The following is a 17,841-nucleotide window of genomic DNA, read 5'->3' as shown; positions in this document are numbered from 1 at the left end:
CTGAAGGCACTGTACCTATCCAGTGAACCAGTGGTGTGAATACCTTCTGAAGGCACTGTACCTATCCAGTGAACCAGTGGTGTGAATACCTTCTGAAGGCACTGTACCTATCCAGTGAACCAGTGGTGTGAATACCTTCTGAAGGCACTGTACCTATCCAGTGAACCAGTGGTGTGAATACCTTCTGAAGGCACTGTACCTATCCAGTGAACCAGTGGTGTGAATACCTTCTGAAGGCACTGTACCTATCCAGTGAACCAGTGGTGTGAATACCTTCTGAAGGCACTGTACCTATCCAGTGAACCAGTGGTGTGAATACCTTCTGAAGGCACTGTACCTATCCAGTGAACCAGTGGTGTGAATACCTTCTGAAGGCACTGTACCTATCCAGTGAACCAGTGGTGTGAATACCTTCTGAAGGCACTGTACCTATCCAGTGAACCAGTGGTGTGAATACCTTCTGAAGGCACTGTACCTATCCAGTGAACCAAGCATCACCTGACCAAGAGAAAGGCAATGCTAGGGTGAAAGGAGACACATCTGATGGGGTTAAAACTTCGGTAGATGTTGAAACACTAAAGAAAAAGAAACAATAAAAATGAGACCAAGATGTACAAACAAAGTCAAGGATTTAAGAAAAAGTCAATTTATTTTTATTTTTGAAGGGACAAACTGTCAAAAAGGACTTGGATGGAATGAACAGCTTTTTAAACGGTCAGTTAGAGATAAAACAGTTTTGGTTTGCTCTGCATTCAGGAAATATGTACAAACATAAAAGGTAATTTTAAGAAATATATATTTACGGAGCATTAGTACTTTACATTAATAAATACCCATTGTTGCCATGCCTTAGAATGATGTATATACACCAGAGACGCTGTGTCCTGTTAGATGATCTCAACCAATAGAAAACCCTGTCTCAACGTAAGCAAATGAAGGCAGATAAGCAGAAGAATACATTTCCACCTGTGCATTATGCACTGTTTAAAGTATATAATAATCAGATAACATAACGTATGAATGGGACTATCCGCTATAGGCTGTAGAAACAGCATGCAGATCAGCTCGACTAGTCCCATTCCTCATCTTCAGCACGCCAACCGGACCGTTGGCATGTTCAAAAGGTCTGCTTGAGGACTTCATGAGGTGACACACAACTGAGGCTTTTTGCATAATATATGCAGTTTTTATCCACAAAAATATATTTGTAAATAACACAAAAATGTTATTTACAATATCATGTGATCTCAGTCACAAATCATTCCGAGTACAATGATATGGATCTTTTTCTAATTCATTTTGTTTGTGGCATTCCATAGTCCATAGTGCTGAAAAATCCTTTAAAATGCTGGAGAGCAATAGCCTTCATAATAACTTTGCATTTTCTTAATAAAATAATTAATTTCAGTGATACAGATTTAGAATTCTTCTTTCAATCTACACAATTGAGTTATAAAATATTAGTGTGATTCTCTATGGTAGCAGTATCTACAGCAGACCCAGAATTATACATTTTGATTTAGAAAATAGGAAGGTTACACAGAACAGCTCAAACAGAAACACTGTGCTGCTGGCCTGGTGGAGATGGGCAGACGTTGACCGAATCCACCCCTAAACACTGTGCTGCTGGCCTGGTAGAGATGGCCAGACGTTGGCCGAATCCACCCCTAAACACTGTGCTGCTGGCCTGGTAGAGATGGCCAGACGTTGGCCGAATCCACCCCTAAACACTGTGCTGCTGGCCTGGTAGAGATGGCCAGACGTTGGCCGAATCCACCCCTAAACACTGTGCTGCTGGCCTGGTAGAGATGGCCAGACGTTGGCCGAATCCACCCCTAAACACTGTGCTGCTGGCCTGGTAGAGATGGCCAGACGTTGACCGAATCCACCCCTAAACACTGTGCTGCTGGCCTGGTAGAGATGGGCAGACGTTGACCGAATCCACCCCTAAACACTGTGCTGCTGGCCTGGTAGAGATGGCCAGACGTTGACCGAATCCACCCCTAAACACTGTGCTGCTGGCCTGGTAGAGATGGCCAGACGTTGACCGAATCCACCCCTAAACACTGTGCTGCTGGCCTGGTAGAGATGGCCAGACGTTGGCCGAATCCACCCCTAAACCCTGATTGGATTTGACAGGTGTAAGCAATATGGTAATTGCTCCACCTTGCCCTGTGATAGGCCAGGTGGAAGTTTCATTCTATTGCTTATACCAATCAAATCCCCTCAGATCTCCACAAGGGCGTAGGGTTTAGGGATTGATTTGGGATTGGGGCCCTCCTCAACCACACAGGCCAGAGTAAACAACACCCCCCTCTTATTGCCCAACGTGTCACTAATTAGATCAAACTACTAAAGTGATGACAGAAATAATTTCACCAAAATGTTATGTTTAAATAATAAGAGAATATATATTAAATACTTTCCCAATGGACTTTTCTTTTCTATAATCCCATATTGCCGACCATGTCTCTGAGCAGAGTAAAACAGGGATATTACTGATTTAGACACTACGTCCCAAATGGCACCCTATTCCCTATATAGTGCACTATGTTTTACCAGGGCTCTGGTCACAAGTAGTGCACTATATAGGGAATATGATGCAATTTGGGACAGATACACAGATACATAAGGAAAGATTGCACTTCCAGGTTATAAATATCAAACCACAGTGCTGCTTCAACAAAGATTTAGTAGGTTTTTATCTGAAAATAAATATAAAATCATAAAATCAATAAATAAAAACATAATAATAATAATACTATAGATAAGTTATATAGCTGTTTTGAATACCATTTTCAGCTGTACTGTTGTTGGTTTCTCAGCGTATTCATTAGTACCCAGCTCCATAGTTTGTGAAAGGAACTGTTGAGTAGACCTGAGAGCAGAGATGGAAGACAACATTCACTTCACAGACAGACGGAGAACCAGGAAGTTATGGTTCACCACGGAGAACCAGGAAGTTATGGTCACCCATCAACAGGAGCTGATCAAGGAGCTCTCTGAGTGACCGCTGCACCGTATACCAGAACCTCGGACGGCATTCTGGGGACACAGAGGAAGAGGCCTCTAGCTTTAGGATGAAACACGGGGGGGCTGACCCCTGACTGACCCCACCAACTCCAGTCAACTGGGACGGAGCACAGAGCGGTAAACGGGGTCATGATGTGATTTTATTACAGGGGTTTAGTCTGTGTAAAGCAACACCCACCACAGCGCTACATAGAGCTAGAAAAAGTCCCTGAGGCCGACTAGGTGAAAAATCTGTCAATGTGCCCTTGAGCAAGGCACTTAACCCTAATTGCTCCTGTAAGTCGCTCTGGATAAGAGCGTCTGCTAATTGACTAAAATGTAAATGTTTAAAACCCTTAAGTCGATGTCCGTGTCCCACAAATATCTAATTAGCATAATAATAAAGAAATGCCATAAAAATCTGTTTAAGATCGTTTTTTTGCTTTAGTTTTTTTTGCATCCGCTGATGTCAGCCACCTGTATGGGCGGTGAAAGGTGGCATAGCTACAGTAGTGTTTGGCAGACCATCAGACATCCCCAAAAATCGGTCTTCTCACGTCTGTACCGTCCGAACGGTTTGGCCTTCAAAACTATTATGGCCCCTGTATGGAAAGACCCCACGATGGAAAGACCCCACGATGGAAAGACCCCACGATGGAAAGACCCCACGATGGAAAGACCCCACGATGGAAAGACCCCACGATGGAAAGACCCCACGATGGCGTTCTCCATTTTGCTCTACGACTCCCACAAGTTTCGCGGGTCCCGTTTTTGAAGTCGGCACCGCCAATATTCCACCTTCTGTCTGTAGTGGCTGAACAGTTTGGGATTTAACACATTAATATGAACCCTCTGTGGAAGATGAGACTCTCTGCTCTAGGAGGCCTCAAGACTCGTTTGAAGGTAGCCCGGTACCAGTTTTAAAAAAATGAATGGAAGTACACTGAACAAAATATAAACGCAACATGTTGAAAGAAAGGTAGGGGCGTACATTAGAAAAACAGCCAGTATCTGGTGTGACCACCATTTGCCTCATGCAGCGCTTTGCATAGAGTTGATCAGGCTGTTGATTGTGGCCTGTGGAATGTTGTCAAACTCCTCAATGGCTGTGCGAAGTTGATGGATATTGGCAGAGACTGGAACACGCTGGCGTACACGTCAATCCAGAGCATCCCAAACATGCTCAATGGGTGACATGTCTGGTGAGTATGCAGGCCATGGAAGAACTGGGACATTTTCAGCTTCCAGGAATTGTGGACAGACCCTTGGGACATGGGGCCGTGCATTATCATGCTGAAACATGAGGTGATGGCGGCGGATGAATGGCACGACAATGGGCCTCAGGATCTCGTCACGGTATCTCTGTGCATTCAAATTGCCATCGTTAAAATGCAATTGTGTTCGTTGTCTCCCTCAAAACTTGAGACATCTGTTGGATTGTGTTTTGTGACAAAACTGCACATTTTAGAGTAGCCTTTTATTGTCCTCAGCACAAGGTGCACCTGTGTAATGATCATGCTGTTTAATCAGCTTCTTGATATGCCACACCTGTCAGGTGGATGGATTATCTTGGCAAAGGAGAAATGCTCACTAACAGGGATGTAAACAAATTTGTGCACAACATTTGAGAGAAAAGCTTTTTGTGCTTATGGAACATTATTTCTGCTCATGCAACCAAAACTTTACATGTTCCGTTTATATTTCTGTTCAGTGTATACATGGAAGTAGTTTAATGCCTAAACAAAGGGGTTAAATATGTCAAATTATAATAATCCTGGTATTTCTTCTCTCTCAAAACAAACTTCCTTTTAATGTATTTGTTGACTGTTTATTCCATGTATGAATCTGTTATTCAATGTGTTTCTATGGGCTAATAGCAGTAAGGTCAAATTCAATGTTTCATCAAATATATATTTTTATATATTATTTTGTATACCCAAAGGGGTCCTAAAATTCTAAATCAAATAGCTAAATTATCATTTTTATGACCATATTAAAACAATTCCAAATGTCAGCTTAGTAGAACCCCGCCTCCCCCCGGTTTAGACTCTAGGGGGTTAAAGATTCCCCCAGTCAGCCCCATCCAACGGGGCCAGATCAGGGATCACAGGGCCAGATCAGGGATCAGAGGCCAGATCAGGGATCACTGGGCCAGATCAGGGATCACAGGGCCAGATCAGGGATCACAGGGCCAGATCAGGGATCACAGGGCCAGATCAGGGATCACTGGGCCAGATCAGGGATCACAGGGCCAGATCAGGGATCAGAGGCCAGATCAGGGATCACAGGGCCAGATCAGGGATCACAGGGCCAGATCAGGGATCACAGGGCCAGATCAGGGATCACAGGGCCAGATCAGGGATCACTGGGCCAGATCAGGGATCACAGGGCCAGATCAGGGATCACAGGGCCAGATCAGGGATCACAGGGCCAGATCAGGGATCACAGGGCCAGATCAGGGATCACAGGGCCAGATCAGGGATCTTAGAATTGAGGTTTTACTTTTATTTTAATCTCACTTTTCTTTTTCTTTTTTCAACTGAAACGTTAGCTGCCATTTCATATAGCAATATCTACCAACTGAAACGTTAGCTGCCATTTCATATAGCAATATCTACCAACTGAAACGTTAGCTGCCATTTCATATAGCAATATCTACCAACTGAAACGTTAGCTGCCATTTCATATAGCAATATCTACCAACTGAAACGTTAGCTGCCATTTCATATAGCAATATCTACCAACTGAAACGTTAGCTGCCATTTCATATAGCAATATCTACCAACTGAAACGTTAGCTGCCATTTCATATAGCAATATCTACCAACTGAAACATTAGCTGCCATTTCATATAGCAATATCTACCAACTGAAACGTTAGCTGCCATTTCATATAGCAATATCTACCAACTGAAACGTTAGCTGCCATTTCATATAGCAATATCTACCAACTGAAACGTTAGCTGCCATTTCATATAGCAATATCTACCAACTGCTTTACTAACATTTGGAAGGCAAGAGCGGAATCTCAATAACAATAGATAAGCAAGAGAGAAATCCCAGCAGTCTGTTTACACTGACCACCGTCCCCCTAATTTACTACATAGTCCAGAACACAGTTCAGGTCCTGATAGTTAACCCCTGACGGCTTCCTCCAACAGCTCATTGTCTGTGAATGTTGCAGGGGGTTCTGGGACAGATTCTGACAGACCAATCAGAGACTCCAGGAAGCAGGTCCCAGGGTCACTGGCCTGTGATTGGCTGCTGGGGTAACTAGGCAACTGGAAGTGAAAAAAGTTGTCCATGTGTTGGTCCTTTAGGGAGCTGTAGAGGGAGGAAGGACCCAGACAGAAACCATCAAAGAACTCCAGGTCAGACTCTGAGGACAGGCTGAGGTCCATGTAGCTGGCAGCAGGGCGGTCTACTGAGGGGGATGGGGTGTTGGGGCGGTCTACTGAGGGAGAGGGGGGGTTGGGCCGGTCTACTGAGGGAGAGGGGGGGTTGGGGCGGTCTACTGAGGGAGGGGGGGGGTTGGGGCGGCCTACTGAGGGAGAGGGGGGGTTGGGGCGGTCTACTGAGGGAGAGGGGGGGTTGGGCCGGTCTACTGAGGGAGAGGGGGTGTTGGGGCGGTCTACTGAGGGAGGGGGGGGGTTGGGGCGGTCTACTGAGTGAAAGGGGGGGTTGGGGCGGTCTACTGAGGGAGAGGGGGGGTTGGGGCGGTCTACTGAGTGAAAGGGGGGGTTGGGGCGGTCTACTGAGGGAGAGGGGGGGTTGGGGCGGTCTACTGAGTGAAAGGGGGGGTTGGGGCGGTCTACTGAGGGAGAGGGGGGGTTGGGGATTCTGCAGCCGCTGTGGTGGAACAGACAGTTGCCTTGGTTAGCGTTATCATCTAACAGTTGTGATAAGGCCATGGCCCTGTTGTCTGTGTACACCTCATCCTCCTCTGAGAAGTCTGCCGTGCTAAACCCTCCCAACATCCACGTTGTTGTCGTCATGGACAACGGCTGCTGCTGTAGCCGTTGCTCGGGGCAACAGCGGTTGTCATTAACAATGTAGTTATTTACGTTATAGTCGTTGTCGTTGGTGATGTCGCTGAAGCTGAGGATGCGGCTCAGTCCGTTCTCATCCACATCATCCAGCAGGGGGCCGTCCTCCCGGCCTAACCCCGCCCCTTCCTCTGAGTCCTCACTCGCCCCCGAGGAGGCAGAGGAGTCCGTCATGTCGCTGCTACAGCTGTTCTCCCCGACCTCCGCAAGCTCTGAGCTGAAGTAGAAGGAGGGGCCATCTGGGATGGAGGAGAGGTCGGACAGGGGGTTATGGGCGTGGCCCGGGGCTGGGGTGGTCTCTCCCGGGTCCTCTTCCTCTGGTCCAGACGTCTCCTCCAGTCTCTTCTCCAGCTCTAGCTTCATGATGGTGTGGATGTAGTGGGTCTGAACCCGGCTGGAGTTGAACTCTATGCGACCTTCCTGGTTACCGCAGCCATCCTTAGTGCAGCCGCAGGGAAATGACGAGTGGTCCATCTGGGGAGAAGAGGACGTTAAAATCAGGTTCTGCTTTGTCACGGAGGGTACAGCATGTCGTATTACAGTGGACAACTAACCACTGCAATAGGTTCTGCTCATATTGTTAGGAATATAAAGTATTTAAACATGAGAGGTCAGTTTACTGTTAACATTGAAGTTGAAGAAATGTTCATATGTGAGTTTTTATTAGCAGTGTGTCTTACCTGACACTTGATGCCCGCCAGGTTGCAGGCGCAGGTCTCTGGCTCACAGAAGCCCTGACAGTCACAGCCACAGTCCTCCCTGGACACTCTCAGCTGCTGGAGCTGCCTCTTCTCCTCCTTATCGATCTTCTTCACCCCCGCGGCCTTCAGCAGGGCGTGTCTCCGCTTGGAGGGGTAGGGGTGGAGGAAGGAGCCGTCGTCTAGGTTACAACTGCTGATGTCCATCTCGTCCTCTGGGATGTCTTCGACGGTGAGGCAGTCCGCCTCCTCTGACTCCACCGTGCCTCCCTTAGTCAGCTGGGAAGGAGAGACGGGGGGGGGGGGTTAGGATAATTGTGATGCATGTGTGTGGGCTCTCTCAAGACAAGAGAGCTAGAACACTTCCAAAAGTTAACAGTAGGTGTTTAACCTCGACTCAGAGTCTTGTTATAGAACTCAAACCTTTACACTATCAGAAATAAAGCCTTTCACCAGCAGACACACAGCTGCATATAAGCTTCATAACTAGCTAACCCATATGTGTGTCCCAGGGCTCACTTTCTGTTTCAGAGCGTCTAGTTCTTCCTCTCGGAGGCGGTTGAGGAGTTTCTCCCGGCGGAGGATGCGTTGCTCCACAGCGTACTCTTCCAGGGTGTACCTGCGGAGGGCGCTGTGGTGCTGCATCATGCCCAGGGAACAGCCCCCCTTACTGGGCACGCTGCTGAAGCCCTGGCACCGCGGGAAGAGAAACACTGTCACCATGTCAAAGGTCACGTTGCCCCGGCCTAGCCGTTCACGCTTAGCCTTCTTCTGGATGGACTTGACTAGAGAGAGAGAGATAAGAGTTGGTGTTATCACAGCTCATTACTTAAGACCTTTCAAGAACATGAGACATTAAGGGGGGGAGAGGGGGGGGAGGAGGAGCTGAGGGGGATGAGGGGGGAGGAGGGGAGGGGAGAGGAGAGGAGGGGAGAGGGGGAGGGGCTGAGGAGGGGGAGGGGCTGAGGGGGAGGAGGAGCTGAGGGGGAGAGGGGGGAGGAGGGGAGGGGAGAGGAGAGGAGGGGAGAGGGGGAGGGGCTGAGGGGGAGGAGGACCTGAGGGGGCAAATATGACCATAACTCTATCTTCCTGATTCCTGCTTACAAGCAAAACTCAAAACAGGAAGTACCAGTGACGTGCTCAATATGGAAGTGGACCGATGAAGCGGATGTTAAACTACAGGACTGTTTCGCTAGCACAGACTGGAATATGTTCCAGGATTCATCCGATGGCATTGAGGAGTTTATCACATCAGACACCGGCTTCATCAATAAGTGCAACTACAACGTCGTCCCCACAGTGACCGTACGTACACACCCCAAATAGAAACCATGGATTATAGGCAACATCCGCACTGAGCTAAAGGCTAGAGCTGCCGCTGTCAAGGAGCGGGACACTAATCCAGACATTTATAACAAATCCTGCTATGCCCTCTGACGAACCATCAAACAGGCAAAGCGTCAATACAGGATTAAGATTGAATCCCAGTACCCCGGCTCTGACACTCGTTGGATGTGGCAGAGATTGCAAACTATCACAGATTACAAAGGGAAGCACAGCCGCGAGCTGCCCAGTGACGCGAGCCTACCAGACAAGCTAAATGCCTTCTATGCTCGATACGAGACAAGCAACACTGAACCATGCATGAGAGCACCAGCTGTTCCGGACAGCTGTGTGATCTTGCTCTCCGTGAGTAAGACCTTTAAACAGGTTAACATTCACCGGACCGCAGGGTCAGACAGATTACCAGGATGCGTACTCAGAGCATGTGCTGACCAGCGTCTTCACTGACATTTTCAACCTCTCCCTAACCCAAAGAACACATCCGCCACACTGACCCTCAACACGGGGGCCCCTCAGGGGTGCGTGCTTAGTCTCCTCCTGTACTCCCTGTTCACCCACGACTGCGTGGCCGCACACGACTCCAACACCATCATTAAGTTTGCAGACGACACGACTGTGGTAGGCCTGATCACAGATGACGATGAGACAGCCTACAGGGAGGAGGTCAGAGACCTGGCAGTGTGGTGCCAGGACAACAACATCTCCCTCAATGTCAGCAAGACAAAAGGAGCTGATCGTGGACTACAGGAAACGGAGGGCCGAGCACGCCCCCATCCACATTGACGGGACTGTAGTGGAGATGGTCGAGAGCTTCAAGTTCCTTGGTGTCAACATCACTAAGGACCCATCATGGTCCAAAGACAACAACACAGTTATGTAGAGGACACGACCACACATCTTCCCCCTCAGGAGACTGAAAATATTTGGCATGGGCCCTCAGATCCTCAAAAAAAACTTTATTTCTAGTTATCTGTACATATCTACCTCAATTACCTTGTTCCCCTGCACATCGACTCGGTACTGGTACCCTGTGCATATAGCCAAGTTATCGTTACTCATTAAGTACTTATTATTACGTGTTTATTATTTCTCCATGTTCTTTCTCTCTGCGTTGTTGGGAAAGGCCCGTAGGTCAGCATTTCACTGTTAGTCTACACCTGTTGTTTACAAAGAATGTGACGAATTAAACGTGATTTGATTAAAGACCAAATGTGAGAAGGAGAGAGCCAGAGAGGACCCAGGACAGGGTACATGTCTAACCCCAGTACGAGGGCCTTCGGCTGGGCCTCAACCTGTCCTCACCTCCCCTGACCCTGACCCAGCATGAAATAGGAGATGGTGCTGCTGTCTGTCGCCTCCACAGAGCAGATCACACTACACACTGCCTCCCTACACCCTATGGGCCCTGGTCAAAAGTAGTGCAATATAGGGAATAGGGTGCCATTTGGGACGCAGCCGGAGCCTGTTTCAGTGTGACATCCATCCGCCTGATAACGATAGGAGGACAAACACGCTCCACTCTGACGCTTAGGGTCTGTTTTACAACCACTTCAAAATGGTGTTCAACCATCGTAACAACTATCTCCTTTAGATGAACACAGAAAGTATCATCCTCTCTTCTCATCTCATGCTCCAACATGCCTTCCTCTCCTCATCTCACCCTCTCTCCCTCCATCCCTCTCTCTCTCCCTCCATCCCCAGTCTCTTCCAGGCAGGCAGGCAGCACCTGTGCTGGGTGAGTGCCTAGGGCCCAGACAAGGCTCTGTGTGTTCTCTCTGCCATCTGTCATCCTGCTCACTCTCTGGCTCCCTGCCCTGCCATCCTGGGAACCCTAACAACCGTTTGCCCTTCTCTCCAACCCTGCACTGACCCCAAAACCCCCATCAATACCACAGTCCCCCCACAGTTCGTTCTACCTTCTTATCAGTCTGTGAGAGAGGGGGGGTATCTCATCTTCTCTTAGCTTGGCTCTTCTTGTACCTGCTCACAGCCTATCTAACCTATCCTAATACATAATGAATGTGTTGAGAGAATCTATGGCTCCAGGGCCTGGAATATAAAAGGTATTCGGACAGACAGACAGACAGACAGACGTCTGTTTTAATGAGCTGTTCTGTGTAAGGCAGTAAGTCTGTTTTAACGAGCTGTTCTGTGTAAGGCAGTAAGTCTGTTTTAACGAGCTGTTCTGTGTAAGGCAGTAAGTCTGTTTTAATTAGCTGTTCTGTGTAAGGCAGTAAGTCTGTTTTAATGAGCTGTTCTGTGTAAGGCAGTAAGTCTGTTTTAACGAGCTGTTCTGTGTAAGGCAGTAAGTCTGTTTTAACGAGCTGTTCTGTGTAAGGCAGTAAGTCTGTTTTAATGAGCTGTTCTGTGTAAGGCAGTAAGACTGTTTTAATGAGCTGTTCTGTGTAAGGCAGTAAGTCTGTTTTAATGAGCTGTTCTGTGTAAGGCAGTAAGACTGTTTTAATGAGCTGTTCTGTGTAAGGCAGTAAGTCTGTTTTAACGAGCTGTTCTGTGTAAGGCAGTAAGTCTGTTTTAACGAGCTGTTCTGTGTAAGGCAGTAAGACTGTTTTAACGAGCTGTTCTGTGTAAGGCAGTAAGTCTGTTTTAATGAGCTGTTCTGTGTAAGGCAGTAAGTCTGTTTTAACGAGCTGTTCTGTGTAAGGCAGTAAGTCTGTTTTAATGAGCTGTTCTGTGTAAGGCAGTAAGTCTGTTTTAACGAGCTGTTCTGTGTAAGGCAGTAAGTCTGTTTTAACGAGCTGTTCTGTGTAAGGCAGTAAGTCTGTTTTAATGAGCTGTTCTGTGTAAGGCAGTAAGTCTGTTAACGAGCTGTTCTGTGTAAGGCAGTAAGTCTGTTTTAACGAGCTGTTCTGTGTAAGGCAGTAAGTCTGTTTTAATGAGCTGTTCTGTGTAAGGCAGTAAGTCTGTTTTAATGAGCTGTTCTGTGTAAGGCAGTAAGTCTGTTTTAACGAGCTGTTCTGTGTAAGGCAGTAAGACTGTTTTAACGAGCTGTTCTGTGTAAGGCAGTAAGTCTGTTTTAATGAGCTGTTCTGTGTAAGGCAGTAAGTCTGTTTTAACGAGCTGTTCTGTGTAAGGCAGTAAGTCTGTTTTAACGAGCTGTTCTGTGTAAGGCAGTAAGTCTGTTTTAACGAGCTGTTCTGTGTAAGGCAGTAAGTCTGTTTTAATGAGCTGTTCTGTGTAAGGCAGTAAGTCTGTTTTAATGAGCTGTTCTGTGTAAGGCAGTAAGACTGTTTTAACGAGCTGTTCTGTGTAAGGCAGTAAGTCTGTTTTAACGAGCTGTTCTGTGTAAGGCAGTAAGTCTGTTTTAACGAGCTGTTCTGTGTAAGGCAGTAAGTCTGTTTTAATGAGCTGTTCTGTGTAAGGCAGTAAGTCTGTTTTAACGAGCTGTTCTGTGTAAGGCAGTAAGTCTGTTTTAACGAGCTGTTCTGTGTAAGGCAGTAAGTCTGTTTTAACGAGCTGTTCTGTGTAAGGCAGTAAGTCTGTTTTAATGAGCTGTTCTGTGTAAGGCAGTAAGACTGTTTTAACGAGCTGTTCTGTAAGGCAGTAAGACTGTTTTAACGAGCTGTTCTGTGTAAGGCAGTAAGACTGTTTTAACGAGCTGCAGGCACTACCAATCCAGGCACTATCAGACACGGCCATGACATAGTGAAGGTGGATTCAATAGACTAGATCCTCACCGTTGTAATGCGTGTCGGGAGAGCCAGGGTTGCTGGGTGTTGAGTCCAGGGTGTCTGAGTAGCAGCTCTCCCCAGCCGAGTCCCATCCGGAGTAGGCCGAAGAGGACAGGGAGGAGGGGTAGCACGGGTCCTCCTCATAGACATCCTCAAACTTCCTCTTCACTAGCCCGCTCATCGTTTTAGCTAGCATGGACCCGATCTGAGGAACACAGGGAGAGGAGAGAGGATTATTAGCATGGCGCTAGCTAGCATGGACCCGATCTGAGGAACACAGGAAGAGGAGAGAGGGTTATTAGCATGGCGCTAGCTAGCATGGACCCGATCTGAGGAACACAGGGAGAGGAGAGAGGGTTATTAGCATGGCGCTAGCTAGCATGGACCCAATCTGAGAAACACATGGAGAGGAGAGAGGATTATTAGCATGGCGCTAGCTAGCATGGACCCGATCTGAGGAACACAGGAAGAGGAGAGAGGGTTATTAGCATGGCGCTAGCTAGCATGGACCTGATCTGAGGAACACAGGGAAAGGAGAGAAGGTTATTAGCATGGCGCTAGCTAGCATGGACCTGATCTTAGGACCATAGGAAGAGGGGTTAACATTAGAATGTTTACAATTAGCATAATTGGCATAATCAACATGTCATAACTGCGGTGGGGTTGTGATTTCAGCAGACGTGATCATGGTGATATTACAGGCGTCCTACACAGGAAGGCCTCAGGATCAATATTATTATTACTGTGCTCACATTAAACACAAACTATTATCATATCATCTGATTATCATAATAGGAATAATAGAATAACACCTGAAAACCCAGGTGATGCTCTAAAAAGGCTGGCTTTGCAACAATCATAGATGTCTGAGCGAAATGTACAATGGTCTCTGCTGAGTACAAGCTAGTGAGGCCCAGCAGAACACACCTCATGCTACACTCAGCTGAGACAGAGAGAGTCAATCCATGTCATTTCAGCAAGCCATATCATCCACCATCTCAAATTGTTCTGAAATCGTGTCTGTAGTTAGAAACAGATAAGTTTAGCATTCCTGAAACATTATTTTGTTGAAATATAATTTGATCTGAGATTAAGCTAATTGATTGCACCCAAATTGGCCATTTTAATTTGTACCTAACATTCGATTAGCCAATCACAGACCCAACGCCAATCCCACTCCAACAACCAGTATACAGTATCAGTTCTCTATGTCTGACAAGTAGTATGGCGCTGCTGCTTGGAGTATTGCTTCTTCATACATTGTAATGTATACCCTGTGAATCTGGTGATAGTTTTCTTCCCCTGTTCAGAGAAATTAGCCATTTGAAGTTGCTTGCATTCTTTACCATAAATGTGACCGATCCGCCTTAATTCGGTTTTGAAATTAGAAATTGTGTTTTTTACATTGGATAAAAGCAGAGACACAGAGCTACAAATTTGTATATCATACACTGCATTTAAGGGAACAATGGGAAAGTAATTCTGCTTTGAAAGTTGATAAACTTGTAATCTCACTTTTGAGAAAATGGCCTTTGAATGTTTTAGTACCTAGTGAAGAACTCTTCTTTGTCTACACCCATTCAGCATCGTTCACACCCTCTTAAGCTTTAGGCCCACCCATCTCGTTTCGCTCTCGGCGTGTTCAGAGCTCACACTTGACGCTCTGGCCAATGAGTAGGGTTGATCCGAGCGTTCTGACCTCATAACGGCAGTCAAGCACCCTAGCTAACTGGCTAACATTGGCTAGCTGGCGATTTACTTTCAGACACAAAATTGGGATTATGGTTAATTGTTTACCTCTGGATAACATGAAAACAGCCTAACCAGCTCTGCTGGCAACAATGTAATTACACTTTTTTGCCGACGTTTACTGACACCGGCCATATTCAACGGGTGTTGTGCGTTCGTAAATTCATCAGTTATTCTGAGTCTTTTGTTAAGACATGTAGCTAGCTAGCTAGGTAAACAACGTGTAAAATCATACACGTCACCTAACGTTTGCTAGCGAGCCAGCCAGCTAACGTTAGCAGTTAAACAATTAACCATAGTGCCAACTCATGTCGTTACTACCCAGCATGAATCTGCTGGTAGCTAACCAACCAGGTTCAATCTTAGCTAGCTAACATTAGGCTCTAACTAGCCAAGCATATGGCTCTGAGATTCAAATAACAACATCATACACGTAATGCTAGCTAGCTAACAGTACACTTTAACTAAAAACTAAACCACTTTCTGTCAAAATTAGAAACGTGTAATATCTGAAAATGTAGCTAGCTAGACTATCTTACTCGTATACATCATGCATGATGGACGCGTCTCCCTGTCACGGATGCCATGGTTGCCCTTAGATTGAAGATGTAATCCAGAGACAGGTGTTTTATCCATCTCTTTAGCTATCATCCTCTAATTCCACTGATTTCAAAACTCAAGCCTCCACAAAGTGGAGAGCAACACGTATGCAGCTCCACTACACGATACATTTAAAAAAGCCACGTTAGACAGGATTACCTACACATACTGACCAGCTCAAAATAGACAGAAGCCAATCCAAACTCAATAGACAGAAGCCTTCTATATGGCAGACCAATCCGAACTCCTCTCTCGACATGTCCAGCCCACTCATTATCTCAGCCAATCGCGGCGAGCGGGAAGGTTGCTGTCTTTTTCTGTGGCTTAACCAACTAGGCTCTAAATTTAACAATTTTATTCGTATTTACAGATGGCATACAAGTTTGTTATTAAGGCACATGAAAGTTAACATGTTCCAGAAGGCATTTGTGCCAAAAAACGCATTTTGATTAATATATTTTTTTTTTGCATTCAAATGGCTCTCCTGTGAAGTAGTGACCCGCGACATGTGCCTAGTTTCCTGAAACAAGTCATAAATTAGTGTGAAAGTACCACGTTTTGCCCACTAGATGCTGCTGTTCCTACTTTTATCAGTTTTGCTGGTATCTTGTGTTTATTAAATGGATCACAACATTTTCTTTGCAACTTTAGGTAGAAAGCCAATAGCTATTAGCATGAAAAAGCTATTAGTTTTACTACCTAAAGTTGTAAAGAAAATGTTTTGGTCCATTTAATAAACACTAGAGACCAGCAAAATGAATAAAAGGGAGTAACAGGAACAGGAACAGGAACAGGAACAGGAACAGGAACAGGAACAGGAACAGGAACAGGAACAGGAACAGGAACAGGAACAGGAACAGTAGCAGGAACAGGAACAGGAACAGGAACAGGAGCAGGAACAGGAACAGGAACAGGAACAGGAACAGCGGCATCAGGTACCTTCACACTAATTTATGGTAAATAATGCAAGTGACTTCTAATGGCTATTTTCTCTGAACAGGGGATGAAAACCATCACTAGATTTACCGGGAATATATTACAAAGTATGAAGAAGCAATACTCCAAGCAGCAGCTCAATAATACTTGTCAGACATAGAAGTCTGTGGGTGTCTATTGATCATTTTATTGGATTCCTCATGTCTTACTCATTGAAAGGAAGAATAATGGTTCAAATCGGATGTTAGGTACTATATTTATTGAAGATTATATGAATCCTATAAATTAAAATGGCCAATTTGGGTGCAATCAATTAGCTTAATCTCAGAGATCAAATTATATTTCAACAAAATAATGTTTCAGGAATGCTTATCTTATGTTTCTAACAACATAAATGATTTCAAAACAATCTGAGATGGTGGGTGTCATAGAATGACCCTACAGGAAGTAAAACAGACTTCATTTACAGAACCCTTCAGCCACTAACATCCCTAAAGCAGAGACCATGCATTGATCAACAGGGAGGGAAGAGCAGAGAGGAGCCCACCAAATAACCCTGAAAATAACCCAGCAAGAGATATTAAATCTCAACCATTTCCACATGCAAGCCCCCTTGCTTGCTTCGTAATGTTTCCAAGCCCTGATTAATTCTCTAGTGATATCGCAGTTTACATATTTATTCATGGCTCTACTGACTCCAGTGGAATCATTTTTCAAATAATGCTTAAAAAAAAATTCACTTTATTTGGAATGGCAAACCAGATAAAGTTAAACGAGCATATTTAGATAACGAACATGAGTTTAGAGGGTTAAACCTCTCTCTTAAAGCCTCTATTGTACCGAAATCCAAATTGGTTTTCCAGCAAGCTACTGAGAGAGTCCCATCCTATGTTTAGGAGTGGGATATTTGCCTTTTTGCAGATTAGAACTTTACATTTTGGGTGGATTGACAGTGGATCCCTGTTTAAAGTATCCTCCTTTTAAAAAGAAGCCATACAGAGTTGGCTACAATTTCAATTTCATCCTCCAGATCAAATATTATAGCAAATAATATGGCTAAACTCCAATATACTGATAGAGAAGAAACAGTAAGAAAAAGTACAGGATGGGTCTAACACATGAAAAGGAGAACAGTAAAATGATGTCACACAAGCAACTAATGACAGTGTATGGAGGTGTATGCTCAATACAACATTATAACCAACTCATCCACAAAATTAAAAGAAATTAAATAATTAGTCTGTCTGCCACCCATTCAAAATCAGTATGAATTGAAAAATGTATCAGTTTCACTAAAAGTCAAAAGGTTTGACAGCAATACCGTATAGAATTCAAGCAAGTTGGGAACAGGTTTTTGATGTCCCAAAACCATGGCATCGGGGTTATGAACTGATATACTGTATAAAACAACAATTGACACATCAATCTGTCCGTTTAAGTTTAAGCCGTTATATAAAATACTTGCTACAAAAAGAATGCTCAATATACAGTGGGGAAAAACATTTTTTTGTCAGCCACCAATTGTGCAAGTTCTCCCATTTAAAATGATGAGAGAGGCCTGTAATTTTCATCATAGGTACACGTCAACTATGACAGACAAAATGAGAATTTTTTCTTCCAGAAAATCACATTGTAGGATTTTTAATGAATTTATTTGCAAATTATGGTGGAAAATAAGTATTTGGTCAATAACAAAAGTTTCTCAATACTTTGTTATATACCATTTGTTGGCAATGACACAGGTCAAACTTTTTCTGTAAGTCTTCACA

At 45.1% G+C, this 17,841-nt stretch overlaps 1 protein-coding gene across 2 annotated transcripts in view; it reads right to left on the bottom strand.

Moving 5' to 3' along the window:
• Positions 1-623: 623 nt before the first annotated feature.
• The window catches only part of LOC311100081 (cysteine/serine-rich nuclear protein 1-like), a 29,134-nt gene continuing 11,916 nt past the window's right edge, over positions 624-17,841 (bottom strand). Inside the window, exons 1-5 of one of the 2 annotated variants that reach the window (XM_084140826.1) lie at positions 15,076-17,643; positions 12,794-12,992; positions 8,274-8,539; positions 7,737-8,033; positions 624-7,530 (exon numbers count right to left, since the gene is read on the bottom strand). In XM_084140826.1, coding sequence (XP_083996952.1) covers positions 6,145-7,530; positions 7,737-8,033; positions 8,274-8,539; positions 12,794-12,983 — 2,139 coding nt within the window. In that variant the 5' untranslated portion in view covers positions 12,984-12,992; positions 15,076-17,643 and the 3' untranslated portion in view covers positions 624-6,144. Of the gene's footprint in view, positions 7,531-7,736; positions 8,034-8,273; positions 8,540-12,793; positions 12,993-15,075; positions 17,644-17,841 lie in introns of those variants that run through there. The other variant, XM_084140827.1, reaches the window with a different exon arrangement.

This window comes from Coregonus lavaretus, assembly GCF_964263955.1.
Source record: "Coregonus lavaretus genome assembly, chromosome: 2".
Taxonomy (NCBI): Eukaryota; Metazoa; Chordata; class Actinopteri; order Salmoniformes; family Salmonidae; genus Coregonus; species Coregonus lavaretus.
Note: the sequence above shows the minus strand (reverse complement) of the source record. Positions and strands in the feature narration are given on the sequence as shown.